At 38.3% G+C, this 20,421-nt stretch overlaps 1 protein-coding gene across 1 annotated transcript; it reads right to left on the bottom strand.

Moving 5' to 3' along the window:
• Nucleotides 1–8,942: 8,942 nt before the first annotated feature.
• On the bottom strand, nucleotides 8,943–16,500 carry LOC134161957 (collagenase 3-like). The gene is made up of 10 exons (XM_062615335.1): nucleotides 16,338–16,500; nucleotides 15,999–16,240; nucleotides 14,706–14,854; nucleotides 14,488–14,613; nucleotides 13,495–13,656; nucleotides 12,699–12,816; nucleotides 11,959–12,092; nucleotides 11,450–11,609; nucleotides 10,600–10,703; nucleotides 8,943–9,990 (listed from the first exon to the last, which is right to left on the bottom strand). Exons 1-10 carry the CDS (start codon nucleotides 16,458–16,460, stop codon nucleotides 9,890–9,892), a joined length of 1,419 nt encoding a protein of 472 aa, XP_062471319.1. The 5' UTR covers nucleotides 16,461–16,500; the 3' UTR covers nucleotides 8,943–9,889.
• Nucleotides 16,501–20,421: the final 3,921 nt, after the last annotated feature.

Raw genomic sequence — 20,421 nt, 5'->3', positions numbered from 1 at the left:
GAGAATCAAATCAAGCACTATCACCCCATCCAAAGAAAACCAAGCAGCAAAGGATGTGTTCCAGTGTTTCCCCACTGCAGCTGACCATAAGAGAGGGCTGCATTACAGCAGTGACCTGACCTGCCTCCCAGGGGCAGTCTGAAATTATCACCTCTCCTTCTCACCTCACTGCCCATCTCTCACTTCCTTCCGTGCTCCCTGCCAGACTCTTTTCATGGTGCTCCTTCTCTCTTTCTTTACTGTCCTGCCTAATGGCATTTCTACCCAATAGCATGTCATCCAAGCGTGAGGAAAACAAACCATGGACAGGCTCTGACTCCTGGAGGCTGGAGCTCTGCTTATGGGTATAACTGTGATTAGATCTGCCACCTCACTGTGTTACATCTACTGGGAGTGTAAACTGTTTGGAGGAGGAATTGACTCATCCCAAATTGGAGTTATGAAGACTGCTTTTACCTTGTCCACAAGAAGCAGCATGTCTCTGCCAAATCAAAAAGCATTTTACCTTCAGTTGCATGGTCCCTAAAGCCTGCATCTATTTCTGACCCAATATTTTTGAAGATGCAAGAGTCCCTTTTTGTCACTGTCAATGTGAATCATGAGTCATTAATGATACAGTAATTGTCATATCATATAGGCTTGCAGCTTCTGTTTTGACTACAGAGACATGCAGCATGTTGCTGTTTAGTCATCAAACAGAGGAAGTGAGGCTAATTCTGTCATTGTGATATTTTTAAATATAGATATTTTACATGTGCACTATTTTCAGCAACCAACTGCATTGCTGGAAATATTGTTGAGAATTGTTTTGATTATATCACCTCACCAAAATTTAGTCTACCCATTCCAAGCCTAAACACATCTGTGCCACCTACACAGCTGTGGTTGTTATAAGGTGTGTGTGTGTCTGTGGGTTGAATTGCAGCTCCATAATCTTGTAGCCTGATCTGCAATGATGGGTGATTTAATCTGCCCATGTATTTCCACATAGGGTCTCACTCTGTGGGTCTCACATATTTGTCAAAGTTGGCTCAACATTTGTTGCTCCTGGGAGTTTTGCTTTCATGTATCTTCTGTTTAAGGATAACAGCACTGGCTGACTTTACTGGCAATAACAACCTTCCCCCTTTTGCTGTTACCACAGTTTGTTTCTATCCTGACCCCCAAAGTTTGCATTCCATGCATTCATTAAACTTCTACCCTGTCATAAAGTTGTTTGTTTTCCCAAATTCTTTACTTCTGAGAAGTGTATTTTCAGGCTGGATTTTTTTTCTTATGGCTGTTTTTTAAACTAGTTCTCTCAAACATAGAGCACCTTTCAACATAAAACTGGCACAGTAATCTGAGCGGTAAGTACCCTGTAGTTAGATACATCAAAGGAAGTAAAACAAGTCATGGTTTCACACAGCCCTCTGTCTTTGTCTAATGGTAATATCTATTACTTTAATCCTGAGTGGTTCCATTATAACAGGATGGCTGGGCTTTTTTGTGAATCAGTATTGGCAGTTGGTGTTGACACAGATTGAGCTTGTAGATCTCTGACCTTCAATAAAGAGAGAAAAAGGTGAATTGCAGATAACTAATCACTGAAGTAATACTGATGATGTCCTTGGATTCTGTTTATTTTTCTGTAGTTTTGGAGGAATTCTTAGATTTGTGTTCCCTTGGCTTGTCTTCCCCTATTAGATGGCATTTCTGATAACACAAGTTAAAATAAACCTCTTATAATACACCTGTCTGGAAACAATAAGGTTATAAAGTACAGGGAAAGAGATAGATGATAATTCTAGAAACATAATGACCTGATTCAATCTGACCTGAATATCATGTCTAGTTCAGGTCACACAGCCTTGCAAAACAGATAGCAAGAACAAAAGACTGCCAAAACTGTCAGGAGAATTAAAAAATATTGCTTACATCAAAGCGCCAAGAATTTTAACCTCAGTTTTAAAGTAAAAGTAAATAAGAAATCTACTTAAGATACATAAACAAACACCTTACTGAAAGTCGATGTTCTTATTTACTTACTCTGTTTCTTGGTATAAGAACAATGACATATTCAGTGAAGTAGGACAATATTTAAAAAAATGGTACTAGGGAAGTACTTTTCCACAAAATGCACAAAAAATCTGTGGAGTTTACTGTATTATTTTAAATCTGAGATTCAAGTGACAGTGTGGATATTAACAACTCCTGTAACTATGCAAGAAAGAACTAGAGAAAAAACGAAAATTTCATCAGCTCCCGAAATGTTCTGTGACAACTTTTTGTTTACTCCTCATATTAAGGATAGACAGGAATAGGACAGTTTGAGATGGATTCAATTTGGACAGCTTTTTATTTGGATAATGTTCTGCAACTGTAATCATTAGATCTAAGAGGAAACTTACACTTTAAACACACGTCAATATAATGTAATTCATTCCTTGGAGCACCATGAAAAATCCATCGTAGAGAGCTGTGAATGGAGCAAGAGGAACCATAAAAATTAAAATTTCCGATGTTTATTTAGGGCTGCATGCACAATACTGGATTGTTTGAGCCTGAACTGTCGACAAGCATTTTCCCTCTGGATGCTTGTGCAGCCTCACACAGAGATAGTGAGCCCACATCCGATATTTACTTTGTGCATCAAGTGACTCAGTTTCAGAGAGTGTAACTCATCCTTTAAGTCTCATGAACGCAACACAGAAAATTCCCTAACGCAAAGATGTAAGCTGTGCGTTTTGTCCTTGGCACCCAACAGAAAGATGCCAAAGGGCTTCCCCTGTCCTTCAGTAGAATCACTTGAATGGTACCAGATCAGGTGCTCTTCCAAAACAATGCACATATGCTATGAGCATCTTCTCTGATGTTATTATTAAAGATGAGACCTCTTGTACAAGACAAATAAGTTTCCCAAGTAGTCTGCAAAGCAGCTGTTATCTGGGCAGTCACTTCAAGAACTAAATCCAAGTGAAGTCAACAGTGAGCTTCCTATTTTGTCTGAATTTTGGTTCAGACCCTCACAAGACTTTTTACTGATCATTTATTTCTTAGTTCTCACTCCCTAGATGCTCATAATAGTTATACAAATTAAATAATTGGAAATAAACTGATAGCATCATTTGTTTTATTTTTCCCACTACATCCTGATTCTCTTGTTACATCTCTACATGCAGTACACTGTCATTTCACTGTTTTGCATTACTGTAGATAGAGCTGGATGTATTTTATTTCCAAGTAAGTTGATTTACACCATAATTTCCCTAGAAGGTTATGTGCACCATGATTTCCAACAGAATTATTGACAGGATACGTCTGCAGTACTGAGAACCTTGTTTAATTTTTCTTCATTTGGAATTGGCCTCAGTTGGAAACCTATTCTCATATGCAAGCTAAATTTTGGACCCATGTTCATATTGGAGCATCTTTCCCTTTATTTTGGAGAAGAATTTCCACATTGAACCACAAAAACATTCTCAAAACATTTTGTCAATAAAAGACACTGCTAAATTATTAGTGTGAAACAGTCAAGTTTTCCATGAGAAAGGATCCTTGGATGATTGAAACCACACTGCATAGCCAGGCCATCAACTATGTCTCACACACAGGCTACTTTGGGCCATAAACCCAACCTTATGTCCAGGCTCTGTCACAATCATAAAAGTTGTTTTCCTTTATGGCTTTTACCTGCAGGGTCTAATCTAATAGACTGCAGGGTCTAATCTAATAGACTGAAACTAATATGTAGCTAAGGAGAGCATGAGTTTTACCAGGCTCAGTTATTCAAGTTTTCTGTTCACATCCTCACTGCACTGGTCATAGAATGGTAGAATGGTTTGGGTTGGAAGGGACCTGGCCCATCCAGTTCCAACTCCCCTGCCATGGGCAGAGACACCTTCCACTAGACCAGGCTGCTCCAAGCCCCATCCAACCTGGCCTTGAACACTGCCAGGGGTGGGACAGCCACAGCTTCTCTGGGCGGTGTGTGCCAGTGTCTCATCACCCTCATAGCGAAGGGTGTCTTTGTAACGTCTAATCTAAATCTTCCCTCTTAAAGCCATTCCCCCATGCCCTATCACTACATGCTTTTGTAAAATCCTCTTACCAGCTATCGTGCAGGCCCCCTTTAAGGGGTGCCATGAATGATGCAGCTTTCCATCACCAAATTTTTCTGTCATTTGTCTTACCCTGATTTGTCTGCATCGCTGATGTCTCTTGATCCCCTTATGCAGATCTGCATGATTTACTTGCTGTTGTCTACCCATGTGTTATAGTGGAACAGTAACAGTAAGTTGGACCAAGGATAAGATTTATGAGTTATTAATTTTTTATGGCTGAGACACATCTGTGCCAGAACCTGGATATCTGCAGAGGATTAGATGTCTGGCATCAGACCTCTCAGACTTGGCCACTGTGAGTGGTGAACTCTTCTCCTACCCAGTATTCCCCAGTACTCTTGGAACCATTAATTTAATGTATATGAATGGTATGTATGCCTTAACTCCTAGGCCCCTGAAATTATGGCTGCCAACAAGTCCACTTAAATTACCTTGGTTCCTCTACCAGTAGCATTGACTTACCAGCCTAAGCTACATTTGCCCATGTCATTCCTGCCTGAGACAGTGGACTGTCTTCATGGACCACTTGGTGAATAACAGCAAACAGCACAGGCAAAAGCACCACATGAAATGGGCTGCTCCCAACTACGCTTATACCCTGCTAACTGCAGACCTTCCATTCACAGCTGGATCCCAACAGACTCCTGCAGGTTCCTCTTAGGATAGCAGGCTCTGAAGACAGCTACATCATTTTGTGTTCCTGTGAAGAATATATTCAGACAACACAAATTATGCAGATATAAAAAGGAATTTTTCTTACTCTCTTCCTATGGAGGTAGTCTCTGTAATGAAGAATTTACAGGGCTCCAAAATAGTTTTGTGGAGAAAGGAACGCTTGACCCTGGAAATGGCCCAGCTGCCTCTTTTAACAAGAGCAAAACAGGATCATGCAAGGTCCAGCAGAGACTACACAGTATTTATATGGCCATTCTTGACACTGCCCCTGTAGGTCTTCTATTGCCTGGTGGTAGGACCATGGTGTAGTCTGGGCAAAAAAGTCAAGATATAACTTGAGTGGATCACTCAAATACACACAGAACTTCATCATCCTGTATTATTATGGCAGCAGGAAATTTGTCATACAACGTGTAGATAAGAAAGTGATACCTAGTTCTCTGCTGCCTGGAATGATTTTTCTTAGAGCAAAATGCTCCCTCTACCATTTTCTATGAGGCAGAAGAGGGCAGAGCACAATGTCTACAGCACAGCACATGGGAGATAATGGTGTTCAAAACTGGGGGGACAGGTGAATGAGAGTGCCAGAGGTAGTCCTGAGCAGCACCAGCTGGAAATTCAAACTGCAGTATGTAATTGAAAGGCTGGGACTAAAATAGATGCATCAACCACGTGAAGAGTGTGTTAGGTAGGAAAGTGGAAGATCCCAGGCCAGACGTAATCTTCATGGGCTTTGTACCGTCTGCAAGGTGTTAGGGAGAACTGGTGAGGTCTTTCCTGGAAACACTGTTTTTTATCAGAAACAGCAGAGCCATCAAAACCAAGAACTAGTGTGTGTAGACACCCCACTTGCTACAAAAAAACCCAAATGTATTTGACAGAAACGCTTGATCCTACATCCTGAATGAACTTTCTAATTAGTAGGCAGTCAGTCTTTCCAAAGAGCAATGTTAAATTGTATTTGTGCAAAGAAGAAACGTCTCCAGCAGGCTAGATAGAAACTCACCACAACATAGGCGAATGTGCAATTCTCTCACCTAGAAGACTGAAGATTGAGGTTGTTTAAATCAATCCAAATGAAAAACTGAAATAGTATATTCTTCTCCCCAGAAGTATGCTGGCTGACAATACGGCTAAATACTTTTCCATTAAAAAGTTCCAAAATTTCTTGATGTTTTAAAGTCTTCAAAGTATTTTCAGGACAGGAAAGTCAATTTCTGCCCAGCTTAAAATGTTCAGTAGTCTTACAAATCTGGGTATATGAGGGATTCAAATATCAAGACCATATTCTTCATGTGTAAAATATAAGCCTGGAAATTCTAGGTCAGAATTAGCTGTGAAAGTCTTAGAAGTTGTCCATAGGTCTTCCAAGCAGATGTGATCATACACATGATATTTCACACTTTTTTAGTTATATTTGTAGTGTTCTACTTGTGTTCTTTGCAGCTGATATTTTTCTCCGCTTTTGCTTTACTTCCATATTCTGCAGTGCTTTCTTGTTTTTTTTTTGTTTGGGATGGTTTGTTTTTTGTGTTTTTTTTTTTTCAGAAATCAAGTTATATACTGAAAAGCTCTTGTATTCCCCAAAAGCTAGAATATGTCTATGTCTATATCTATGTCTATGTGTGTGTGTGTAATTTTCCAGTTACTGAAGTTAAACCAAGAGATTGAATTATTTCTAGGACTATACCCACATGCTGCTTTACATGTCTTGCACTGATGTGGAGAAAAGGATATCAATGGACTGAAAAATTAGTGGCCATGACAATGCATTTATCTAGAAGTTTCCTAAACATTTTTATATCCTAACTTGTTACTCAGAGATCCACATTTGAACAGAATATAAACATTAAATTCTATTTAGTTTATATCTTCACCAAATGTAATAATTCGCTATCGTGAGCTGCAGCTTCCTCACCCACCATATCATTTTTAGCTCTGTACAAATCCTCTAAGAAGCAAAGCTGTCACTGCCATCTAGTGTCTTCAGGACAGATTTCTGGAGAGAGCGCTGGGAAAAAAAGGTTTTCATGGTTAGATTGAATTCCTCCTCCAGTTTCTCACCTAGGAAACCACATGTAGCTCGCAATAGCTCTTACAGTGTTTTTTGACTTTCCAGATATTAATGATTTTAGAGGAGAGCTGCCTAATTTCTCACTTTGGAAAGTTTAAATCATGTTTGCTCACTTCTTTCCTTCCTGGAATATGTATTTGCATCCTTTAAATCCTACTTGTTCAGAATCATATAACCAGCACAGGAACTAGTCCTGAGGAACATGCGACAGATTCATTTTTCTGTCTTATCCTTTCTCCCCTTACAATACAAGTACATGTGTTATTAGGTGGGTTTGTGTAGTTCCACATAAAAAATATCAATGAGGTGGGAAGTTATTAATTCTGCTTATATTGCATCCTGGGGCACAGCTGTCAGCCTCTTGTGGTCCTTTACTCACTCAAGGCACCTCAGGGAAAGCAGTCAGATCGGTGTCTGTGTCAAGAAAAGAGCTCATTCCTTTTCAATATGTGATGGTCTTGGGCAATACCGCATATGGGTCCTTGTCAGGCACTCACGCAGTTACCCTTTTAGGATTGCAGTGGGTTCCAGGGACCTGAGTCCTGCAGAGTTTTCCTTTCTGCCTGATGGCAGCGTCAGGGCCCTCTGGCTCTGACCTCAGCCTTCCACTTCCACAGTACAAACATCTTTCCATTTTTTCTTAACAAAAGGCCAGGAACTGACAGGCTGGTACTTTTCACAGCTGAGGTAGAGCTAACCGCAGAGCAGCTCATGTCTCCCACTAGGGATGCAGACGCATGAGCTGGAGCTGTGCCTGGACTTGTGCCGAAAGCTGCTTCCAGTCAGTCGAGTGGCAAACAAGAATCTGACAGTCTGAGCTGGAGAGCAGCTGGATATGATCATGCTGAAGCCTCTTCAAGATCCAGCTTCTCATGCAGCATCTTTTTCCCCTGCCAAATGTTCAATGTTAACAGAAAGCCGAGTAGATATGAAAGACATTCATTGATGTCTCCTTGCTTCCCTGGCCACCTTTCCTGCTCCAGTAAAGCTCAGGTAGGACCTCTCAAATTCAGAGCACTCAGACTCAACCACCAGCCCATATAGAAGACTATTATTTTGACACGATTTTCCACCAAGTCCTTACCCTGGAATAATGAGGACTAGGATTACCTGTCCAGATCCTTATTTCACTGCAGAGTAATTAAGCTAAACTGTAGCTCAATGCCAAGCACACCATGCGCTTCTTTTTACAGGCACACCGTGACTGTAAAAATTGATTTTCATATAAAAAAGACATAATTTCTGCTTATTATGCATAGAGAATTATACTGAGCTTTTTCCTAACAGTTTTGTCAATATTATATCAACAGAACTTTGATATTAGTCCACTTCAAGATTTTCCATTTGCAAGGGTTTTTTTTCAGCTCTATTTCCTTGCATTGCTTTTAAGCATATTAAGGTTTGGAATTTATTAATTCACAGGTTTACAGCCAAAAGAGACCGCTGAATCCATGAGGTTACCTTGACTAACCATCCATGTCATGTAAGGTACAGAATTGATTTCACTTAGCTCATAGGTGGGTAAGCCTGGCAATTTACACCTGCTTAAAGGTATTCACTGCTGATGGGCTTTGCTTGGCAGGCCTGGCTGGATGGTTCACTTAGGGATTGGTTTTGAGGAGGCAGAAGAGGACAGTGTAGTAGAGTTAATTATTAATGCTAATCATTCAAATTAATGTGGAACTGAATTTCACAATATTTCTTACTAATTTCTCAAATTTTCTGTGATGATAAGGACTAATTCCATCTTTGTTTTTATTCTTCAGATTTGAAGGGTCTTTTACCTCTGTTTCTGCCTTTCTCTCCACCTCTCTGTTCTATAAGATTTATTTTTTCAAAGGAAAAAAAAAGCAAACCAGATTTTCAAATAGAGGTGAAAAATTTAATTAATAAAATGCAGAGTTTAAGGCTTCTGATGTCTTTTATTCAGTAGCTCTGTCTTGCTCTTATGGCACACAGCATAGGAAATTTTAAGTAATTGCACAATGTTTATTCCTCCAGTTTATTAAACATATTTTTTTTTAACTGAAGAATAATCACAGTCACACATAATACATATTGATTTAAAAAACCAACAAACAAACCAAAACGCGACCAAACCAAAAACTTACATGGTACTGAAACAATTGATATAGATATTAGAAGAGTGACCAACATAAAAAAGATACTATTTTGAATATTTTGATTTGGATGTTCAGGCTCTCTGCTGGCGCAGCTAGGCATAACCTCTGTAAATGTCACTTAAACTGTTTCAGTTTACACCAGCTGAAAACATGGGTTGTGTAACAGATGTAGCTTCATGCAAGGTTTGAACCTGTGTGATTCTCTTGCTGCTACTTCTTTCTTGTTTTGCAGTAACATACAGGCTGCTGATTTCTGAAGGGAATACTCTTCCCTTTTCCTGCTATACTGTCTGCTTTGGAATCACACATTGTTGCTTCTCTACATTCTTCTTGTTCCAAAGATGACATGGGCATCGAGGGGGACACTCCCATTCAAATGGGGATACATTCAAATTCCTTTGAATTTTCTAACGAACTTCTTGTATTGCAGCCTGGTGTTACCATGCTTAGGGAGTCACCAGGGAGTTCTGACTCATTCATTGCACATCTGAATTTCCAGTATGTTAACACAGGTAGTTTGAAAATATAGCACTCCTGGGTTTATCAGGTCTGTTTCTTGGAACATGCTAGGAGATCCTTGAAAGATGCTAGACATGCTCAGATTGCTGGGAATTAATAGTGCTCATGATCAAGTGGGATGTATCCAGCACCTCACTTTAATATTAGAGAAACTTTAAATGGTGTAATGCCCCTTGAAATGCTAATAATTTCTTTTCTTCTTTCCTAATAAGTTAATTCAGTCCCAGACTGACATGCAGCTATATAGTTCCATATATACAGGATATATTTGGTGATGGGTAGCTAGTGCGTGTTCATAGAAACTTGCTGTCCTCTAATAAATCTGTATGCCCATATTATTATTTCCATGTACTGCAATCTGTTCTGCAGCTTAAGACATGGCACTTTAGCTGTAATCAGCACCAAAAAATGGAATTAGTATGCAGGACACGGACAATTCTTTTGCTCCAGATGCTGTATTCAAACTGCAGTGGACCATTGAAGAAGTAGAGATAACCTAAGGAAAAGGAAATTTAACATGAATTAACCTTAAAAAAAACTGTGTGGTCAAATTAAAATTATCCTTCAAATAAAAATTATCCTGTTGGTTTTGATTTTTTAATAACTCTTCAAAATGTAATATTTTAGTAATGCTGAGCTAAGTTTTCAAGGGACCTCATCCTATTTACCAGACCTGGATAGGTGTTTGAAAATAACTGATATTTTAATTTACAGTCAACCTCTACATTTTATTACTATACAGAACTTGCCTGGTAAAACACGAGGTTTGTTTTAATGTTTAAGACTCTGACTTTGAAGCACTCCTTAAAGAGTTGGATAGGAATGGGCTCCATTTGAAGGAAGAGTCACATTATAATACTTCTACATTAAGCATATCACTTTAAGTCCCATGAGCAGAGAAGCAGGTCTTTTTTTGCTGCTCGAATACGTACATATACGGTTTATAAGAACACCGTGGGTAATTTAGGTTGGAAATGTGATTGAGTTGAGAACAGAAGTGTTGATATGAAAAAATCAAAATTAGAAATTACAGAGTTTCCCACAGAACATTAATCTCAAGTTTCAACAACTAATTGTAATAAAGTTTCATTATCAGATTACATACCATTTCTTTGATAGACTGCATCCACTCTATCACCAATTCCTGCGAATTCATCCTCTATCAGCCTGGGGTAGCCTGCTTCCATAACCTCTGCCTCTTCATCATAACTATAGTAAACACAAAAGAAAATGAAAATTCAGAGGATTTAAACATCCTTGCAGTTCGCTCCGTGTCCTTTAATATGTTTTGAAGTTACCCACGTCAGAAATAGCCAGCAGCCTTTAGGTAATTTTTGTCTAGTGCAGAAACAAAACTTAGGGCAATAACCAGGGCATTCTTCCACCAGATGTACAAGCTCAATAAATATAAAACTAATAAAGCTACATTTTCAGAACTGATCTATAAGGTATGTATTATATGGAGATGATTGTACCTGGACGTACTGGCACTACCAGCCTATCTTGAGGGTGTTAGTGAATGCGAACAGGTGGTGATGTCTTAATTATGCATCAGACCTGGCTGAAAGCCCTACTCACGAACAGCAAGAACCAGCCATCCTAGGGTGGGATAGATTTCTTACTCTCATAGCACCAATTCCCTTCTATGTCACAAAAGCAACTCAAGGAAGAAAGAGGGGAATTTTGTCTAGGTGACATGACAATATTGTAAATTCTCCAGGATTAGGGCACTTTATTCTACTTTCACTCTTGCAGCTTTTAAAGGCTGTGCCCATAAGTTTATAAAAAGCTTGCATAAACCTTTATGACATATTTTACATAGCTGTAGCACCATGAAAACCATAAAGTAGAAACATGTGAGCAACAATCAGTGCCTGGTTTGAAACAACCTGTTGACCTTTTTATACTTCTGGACAGGTTATAATTAGGCACACACCAATCTGTTTCCATCTTACCTCCAAAACTTATTTCCAGAAAAAAAGAGAGTCTTGCCAGTGTCTTTGATATGGACAGCTGCATCTATTCTTCTCATTTCTTTTGGGAACCCCATTTCATATATCTTTTTAGGAAAGTCTTCAATTATGTCATAGCCATTCAAAGCCCAGACTTTTTTTCCTGAAAATAAGAACAAAGTATGCATAAGTCTTCGTAAAGGTTCCTCTTTAAGAGCAGAATAAAATAAGGATGCAATGACCCCTATTTCCATACAGCTAACAGATTCTTAGATCACATACTCCGCAGGTATTAAGGTGTTTATGCTAATTATGATCCTAGGTGTCTGAGCTTAATTGTACATCTAATTCACTGAAAAAAAATATAGATGTGCACATAGTGCAGCCACAGAATGGTTTTTTTTTGAGCAAGAAAGGTAGGATGATTTTTTCTTCTATTAATTACCTTTATGTCACTTAGTAAGCTTGAGTAAATGTGTATTTCTCTGCCAACATCAAAATTGAAAACTCACCCTTAAACATGAACACAAGATCTTTGATGGGGTTTTCATAAGCTGCATCTATTTTATTTGGAAGCTCTGGCCAAAAAGACTTAAGTAACACCAGTTCTGCATCAACCATCTGAGGGTGCAGTCGCCAGAAAAACCTAGTTCATAAAAAGAAAATATATTTTATGTTTCTTGTCATACTACAGAATATCAGTATCTTAGATGTGCTATACTAAAAATCAGTTAATGAAGAATAAATTTTTTTCATTACATAGAATTTTCAATACACAGAGCCCCTTGTAGACATTTTCTTCCCTCACAGTCACCTAGCTGCAACCCATTTCTGTCACTCACGCAGTGATCATCTCAAACAGCAACAGACTTGGATTGTTTTTTTTCATTTAAAATAAGAGAAACACTGCTGTCCCCTATAAGGCTTCTGAATGTAGTGAACTTCATTCAAATAAATGTTAGTAGATTTTTGCATGTTGAAGAAAGCCCTGTGAACTGAAAAATGTGTACAAACATTGTCAGTCTTCAGCCTTATCAGCTTCACTTCATTATACGGGGCAGCCAAGTCTGTAATTGTATTATAAACCCTGCCTAAAAAGATACATGATGTAGATTCTTAGAGGCATCTATATTGATTTGTGATATTTTTAAGCTTATGTTTACTCAAATCATTAGTAAAAAAATGAAATGCAGTATTAGCTTGCTTAAATTTCATCCAGAACCCACCATCCATGATATGGCAGTCTCTTTACCTGTCCTTGAAGATCAGCATTTCTCCACGAAGTTCTGTTATTGCATCAAGTGCTAATTCTGCATCACATTTCTCTGGTGTTTTGGGATGTTTTGGGTTGGGATCTTTGTCTCCAGCACCTGAAATTATATTGTATGATCTAAGTTTGACAACTTTAATTCCCATTCTGTGGATCATGATATTGAATAAGACATGGAACTGTTCCCAAACAGCATGATGAATAGAAGCATAATGGGTAAAACTATCTGTATTGGGGAAAGTCTGTTCTCTCTCTCTTTCCTTTAGCCAAATACATTCATGGACTTTCAAGTTCAGCTATTCTGCAAAGATGTTGAATGGACTTGCTATTTTATCCCGAGTTTTGAAGGTCCCCAAGAATTTTTATTCTTTCCATGATGAAACATGTATATTTCTGTTTCTCCCTTTCGACTCTGTTTACCTTCTATTTTGAGACAGGTCAGAAAGCATAAAGAATCTGCCCCCCACAACCCACCACTAAAGGAGACAGCACAGTGACCATCTGACCAACTGTGACTAACTGTGACCAACAGTGTTACTTCCTTTTATTTTATTTTATTTTATTTTATTTTATTTTATTTTTTGTTTTTTTCCCCTCTGAACTATTAAATCTAAGCATCTTCTGTTCCTGAAGTCTGGTTGCCAAGGATCCACTGAATCATCTTAATCAGTCATGACTGCTGACATTGAGCATCTGCAGTTCCATAGTAACTGTGCAGTGCATTTGTAAGAGGTTATAATGACACAGGAAATATATAGTACATATTATACAGGCTTACCATAGAGCTCTTGGATACCTTGCACATCATCATCAGGAAGCACAAAACCAGTTTTTCCAGTGTATGTGTAAATTGGAAACATCAGAGCTCCAGGGTCTCTGGAGTGTTCAAGTCCCAGTGAATGACCAAATTCATGGGCAGCAACAAGAAACAAGTTATACCCTACAACAAATGACAGTGAAAGTAAATGTATAGCTTCTCACGTCACCGAAGTGACTTGGACTAATCAACTAACCTTAACACTGTGCCTTAACATATGGGATAATGAAGAAGACAACTGGATAAATGGAAAAATTATGTATAATTGCTTGTCTTTTTCAAACTATCATGTTTGGTTTTTTTTCTTAATAAGGACTTAATCTGTTGAGTATTTCATAGCTGGTGTTTAACCTAAACCTTATTTGACAATGCTGTTTTGTAGGCAGATTTAGATTTCTTGAAATTTCTTAGCAACACTGGAAAGCTCCAGGGTGAAGCCTTAGCCCTACTTAAATTTGAACAATTTTTTTTCAAGAATTCACTTCCATTATAGAGTCAATATTGTTTTCAGTGTTGTAGAAATTAATGCCAGGAGGGTAAAACACCACAGTCCTGAAAAAAAATTTAAAAAGAATGGTTTGTTCTATTAAAGCTCTGCCATAAATAAGAAGATGAAGAATTTTCAAATTAAATGCAAGTAAACTCTTACAGCTGTTTTTTTCTATAGGCTTAAGTAAGGTAATTCCCATCAGCCTGTGATCAGAACTAGCTGCCCTTGAGCTCAGTGAAATGACCAAATGATAAAACACCCTGTTTGTGCCATTTTTAAAATTACTTCATTTATAGGTGTGTATCTTTCATTTATGATTAAAGGTTAAACCCAGCTTCCTATAAGTGGACAGTGAACGTAATGATGAATGAACAGTAAACAGGCAAAGCAAACTGTTTACAAATATCAAACAGGACAAAATTGTCCATCTACCACCATTTCAAACAATCTCAAACCCGTGTTACCTCTAGAATCATCTGACCAAGCTTCATCATCATCAAAATGGGCATCTCCTCCATAGTCTGGACCCGGAGGAAAAGCATGAGCCAGTAATCCAGAGGGTCCATCAAAGGGGTAAAAGTCACCATGTTCTATAAAACAGCATTCAAAACAATTAAATAAATTATCCCACCTTACTGATAACAATATAATTATAAAGTAAAAATAACTTTTTCTGTGTTACCTTTAGTGCCAAAGGAGATCATGATATCGGCTACACCACTTCGTATTCTGGTGAAGTTAAGTGGTGTCACATCAGACCAAACTTTGAATGCTTTTTTGAAAGCTCTGTCTACTTCAGCACGTCTCAGATCTGAAGTGTAATTCATAATTCTATCAAACAGAACAATATCTCAAGTTAAAATGTGTGAAAAAATGTACAATACACTTTCATCTGACTGTACATCTCATTAAAAGGTTTTGCATTCTTCCTCCTTATGTTCTTATCTAGAAACAAAGAGCTCAGCATGCAGCTGCATACAGTATTAAAAAAAAAAAAAAACAAACAATTTATAATTTCATTAAAATCATTCAGTGGTATCTGAAATGATAAAACAGCTTTCTGTAATTTGTTTTATACGCACCAGAAGATACAGAAACTGACACATATATAATGTATTAAATCAGATTGTATCAGTAACTTCAAACTTTTTTCTTGCCATAATAAAAATATCATGATTTTTTTATCTGGAGGAATAAAACATGATCTAATGACCTTTTTATAGGCTAAATTCATATTAAACTAATATTTATCACCCGGTACTGAACTGATAGATTTCAGTGATTTCATATTTGGAATATGCTAAAGAAACTCAGGTTGCAACTGGTCAAAATCGCCTGCTGACAACCTTGAAGTGTTAAGAGAGAAAGAGCACTGTAGCTTCCCAGGGTCAACTTTCCGATGTCATTGTGCAGGGTTTTGTCTGACCAAGCACAGATGTCTACACCTGGACTGTGAAATGGAAGAGAGACAAGGATCAGTCCCAGTTCTCACAGACACATTGCACAGTCTGGTTTGCATCTACTGTCCAGGCTCTGTCCAGGACAAGACCTATATGAAGGAGACATTAAAACAGATCCAAGGCAGAGCTAAGGAGTGAGCTACAGATCAAGGGCTGTAAGGATCTGTGGGGAGGTGCAAGATATTAGTCTCTACCCCTCTTTCATTCAGCAACATGGATGTGCCAAGAGTGTCTACATGGAGGCCAGATGAGGTGCTACTAGCTCACTCCATGCCAGCTTTCCTCCATGACAAAATGCAGTGGAAAAAATATGTATTTACTCCATTGGGCTGTAAAATGGGCTTGGGAGACCTTCCCAAAAGTGGGGCTAGGAAGATTTTAAACTGCAACATGAATTTTTGTCAAACCCAAATGCAACCTTCTCCCATCAACCCCATATACTGGGCAACATAGTGGACAAGGTACCTGAAAAGGAGGTAATAACAATAATAACGCTCAAAATGCCATGCATTTACCTGTAAGTCAAATTAGTTTTTGACCATTTCAGTTTTCTAGGGAAAAAGTTATATTCCCCCACATCTGGGACACCACATCTTGGTTTCTGCATCAGCTCATATGTTTCTTCATCTAATTTGCCTGTCACCTCCAATCCAAAAAAAGCTTGCATTTCTCGGAGTTTAGATGCCACTGTGTTGGCACTCTTCCTCATTATGCCAGCAGGATTTGAATGGAGACCATAATGAGTCCTGAGATAGTGCTAAGAAGTGGAAAAGAAATAATAAGCCTAGTTTCCAAACGGCTGTAACACAACTTACTATTTCTAAAACATGCAAATGAATTATTTTATACTGTACCTCTGCAAACTGAAGGTCTTTCTCTGTGAATTCATGGCTATCTTCAAGGGGAATAGGGATTGTCAAGCAAAATGACAAACCCAACAAAAAAAAGAAGACAGCTGAAGGTCTTGACTGCATCATGCTGGATTGACGAAATCTGAAGCCCTAGTGTCTTAGAGAGCAGTTACCTTTACTTTTATAGTCCAACCCAGTGAGACACCACTTCGCGGTTAGAACTTCCTTGTCACTGAAAGTAAACATGCTTAGACAGCTACTTTTTCTCTCCTCCCAACATTGTGGTTTAGGCATCTGTTGTTCCACTGAGGGCACTGAAACTATATCCTCTTATAAACACGGTATCTGAATATTGAGACAGATTGTGGGAAGAAATGGGCAGAATCAAACCGCACTTTTTGATTGTTTTGCAGTAACTTAAACTGCAAATAACTTTGCAGTAACTTAATCTTCTCACCTAGAAAAGCTGCCTTTCTACCATTTGATAGGCAGTAAAAATACATAGCAACCTCGTGATTTTTAAAATAAAATCTACAACTTTTCAATAGTTACACTAGTTCAACAGCAACTTTTAATATTTGGAATAGATCATACACACTTCAGTGTTATTTATCATTCATAAATACTGATTTGGCTGATAAGGAATAATGTTATAGAGTACACACCGGGATATTACATTTCCTTGTTTCTCTAAAGTAATATAACTGTAATGCATTAACACAAATTTTACTTCAGAGATTCTTAAAGTGACTTCATCTCTACCTTTCAGAATAATTTACTGCTTGAGATATACTGAAAACCAGAAATATTAAATATTGGGAAATAGTTTTGAATATTTAAAAATGTTTTTCATTAGTACTAAAGTAGGTCATACAAAATGCCTAGTTCATATAATTTATCTTCCTCATAAAACATGAATTTACTGTATGAGTGGACACAACCATAGATCAATGAGACAGATACTAGTCTGAGAGAGTCAACTTACCAGCTACAGGTAGGCAATGTATCTCTGTGTGTAGAATGACAGAAATATGTGATTTTGACTTGTGAGAAGGCTAATAGGATAAATCTGGCATTGTGACAGACACGGGCATAATTATGCTTCAAAGCTTAAAGAGGATCTCTGTCTCACCAGGATCACTCCAATCTCAGCAGCTGCTAAGACTTGTATCACATCACATGTCCACAAGTGTGGGTCCAAGGGGAGGACCACTCTCTCCAAGGGGAGGGTTTCTGCCACCTTCCTCTTTCATGGAGGTTCTGCCTGTATTGAAAACCTCAGGCAACTTTCTCATAGACGCTGATGCACACTTTCTGGAATACACCACCCTGCCACAGATGTTGCCTTGGTGACAAAACAGGAAAAGGACAAAGCAGTGAAGCTGAATGTGTAAAAGCTCAATTTGTAATTCAAACGATGTTAACCTTCTGTCTTAGAATGACAAACAGCAAAAGCAAATAAAGCTGAGAGGAATTCTTTATGTAGGCTATTTCTACCTCTATTCATCTCAGCCAGTGCTAAATATGATTACAGCAATTAAGGGCGGACAACACCTCCTCAAACAAATTCTATATTGTCCCTTACATTGTTCATCACCAGTGCTGGGCCTTTTTTTTCAGTGATGGTGACATAGAGCCTGTTAATTATCCCACCTTCTTAAGAAGCACTCTGCCTTAATGCTTCAGGATGAACACTGAATCCATGTTGCTGATGTGCTCACAGTGTTACAATCCTTGCTAATGCCAGACTGCCAGATTAGGTATATATCTTAGTTCCTTCCTTCCAGAATTTCTGTATTGATATTTGCAGCATGCTTTCATTAATGTTGGGATACTTGATTATGCGGTAAGCAGAGTTTACAGAGAATTTTGCTTGATTTATGTGAAGCTTAGGAACAGTGGTGCTGCCTTGTCATGGTTTCCATGGGTGTCAGGAATACTTTCTTGGCACCATGAAGCTCTGTGAGTGTCGCTGCTCTGTAAAACAGTACCAGACATCTCAGAAATCATAAAATTAATAGCTCCACAGTTAAAATTCCTATCAATTTGAAATTCTCTGAACTTATTTTTATTATGCTTAATGGAGCACAGTTGTATACAACTGTTTGTGTATCACTGCCCTTCGCCAGACTTAATTAAAGGTTTTCATTCTTTGTCAGGCCATTATATGACTATTCTTTCTCAGCTCTGATGCTGGAATCTTTGTTTCTGGAATAGAAGAGACTACTTTCCTAGCCAACTGTTACTGCAAAATGTGATCAGTCCATCACACTTTAGGAGAGAATGATCCCAAATTATTCCTAAATGGTTTCAGGGTTGCCTTTTAGCAAGGTGGTAATTAATGGTGATAAGTAATCTGAGACAACACCTGAATGATAAAAATGTAGGACAGGGAAAAAAAAATAAAAGCTAGGAACAAGAGTAAAATTAAAGAACTGTGTTAAGCCTACTGAATGATGCTCCAAGGTGTGCAGCCCTGTTTTTCAAAATGTTTAAGCTGCAGTAGTCAAAGCAGTAGTAAATAGAGCTGTCTAGAATGAAGAGAATGAGAGATTAGATAGGGAAGAACGATTTTTCACTTTCTACTCTCTGTGACTTTTTCTTTGCACAGATGCTCTGAGTCTTTTGAAGTTCACAGTGAAAACTCTTTCAAAATCTTTGCCTTCAGCACCCTTTGTTGAGCTGTCCTGAGGCACTGCCAAGGAATATTTGAAACACTGGACAAAAGAATTATAGCAAAAAACTGAAACAGGCAGCTTTTCTGAAAGCAATTTCTCTTAATAGATTGGTGTAAGATGAGATGCATAAAGCTGGGTCTTCTGCTATCATAAGGCAATGAAGTGAACAAGTGAAAAGACATTCCACCGCTTTGAACAGATTCTGCAAGTCACAGAGCATAAATCGAACTAGTAAAAGAGAAACTGGTTTCTGAAAGCCTGTGTGTAAGGAGCCATCTGAGAGTGGACTATGGCTGAATAATGTTTTTGCACGTTCAGTTGATTTTTTTGGAAGCCCTGGCCATGTAAACATACATGATCAAATATGTTTTCTTACACATTTAATTACTATTTATGTTACACCAGTGGCTAGAAGCCTATATTAAGGAACAGATTTTTATGTCCTCTGAACACAAACTGAAGAAACACTGGTGAGGACCTGTGTAAACAAGCACATAAAAGGACCAATGAAAATGAGCAGCATTCCACGTTTTTCTGAAACTGCATTGCAGACAGAGCATGTGATTTTCTTTTTAAGGGGAAACAAATCACCTTACAGAGCTGGAAACCAAAAAAAGACCTCTGAAATTACTGTCTATTACCTTAATACATTAACTCTTTAAAGCCTCAAAGAAGTTGAGTTTTTAAAGGCAGCAATGACAAATGGCAATGTCAAAGCCTGTCAGTGTAAAACAATGTAAGATATAAAATCAATGGCTCAGACTCAAGTGATGCCACTGTCTGAGTTGAAAACAGTTAAAAACTATGAAGAGAGATGTAACTGAAGGTGAAACAGTCAGCAGTGGTTCGCAGACCTTGTGTTGACCCCAGTTCAAACAAGTAAGCCTGGAAAGTTGCATTTTAAAAGCATTGAAACCCACAAAACTGCTGAATAGAAAGATTTCAACAAGCACAGCAAAATTTCTGCAGTTCTGGCATCTTGTGGGCATGGGTAAAGCTAGCTGGACTGATGGTAATTTTCACAGGCACAGCAGGCCCTGGAACAATCAGATCAGTTCCCCCCCTCCCTCAAGGAAAAATGGCTAAAGAAGTATGGGAGATGTGGGGAGAAGAAATGAAAAGTGCCTTAAAGCAGCACGTTTAAATACAAAAATTATGCCAACCATATGGTTTCAACATACATTTTGCTACTGCAGCTAATTGAAAGGTGTCATGTTTGATTTACACTCTGTGTTTGGTGCCCAAAATAGCACTATGTGGTGAATGCTCTGTGACCCTGAAACAGCAGACACTCCACTTAAGACAAATAAACAAAAGTGAATGGGTCCCTTTGTTAATGTTTCTTACTTCTAGTTGTATTTCAGGTGGACTGTCTCCAGTGCATAGGGCAACACTATGATGTTTAGATC

The sequence above is a fragment of the Pezoporus occidentalis genome, unplaced genomic scaffold (genome assembly GCF_034315485.1).
Source record: "Pezoporus occidentalis ecotype Australia unplaced genomic scaffold, CSIRO_AGI_Poc_V1 ctg18, whole genome shotgun sequence".
Lineage (NCBI taxonomy): Eukaryota > Metazoa > Chordata > Aves > Psittaciformes > Psittacidae > Pezoporus > Pezoporus occidentalis.
Note: the sequence above shows the minus strand (reverse complement) of the source record. Positions and strands in the feature narration are given on the sequence as shown.

Bases quoted from the DNA above. Each gene is read 5' to 3' on its own strand.
- LOC134161957 (XM_062615335.1), bottom strand. From the start codon at position 16,460: ATGATGCAGTCAAGACCTTCAGCTGTCTTCTTTTTTTTGTTGGGTTTG. The intron at 16,241-16,337 runs GTACAGTATAAA...TCCACTTCTTAG, and splicing joins AAGACCTTCAGTTTGCAGAG to CACTATCTCAGGACTCATTA. The intron at 14,614-14,705 runs GTAACACAGAAA...GCTGTTTTATAG, and splicing joins GATCTCCTTTGGCACTAAAG to AACATGGTGACTTTTACCCC.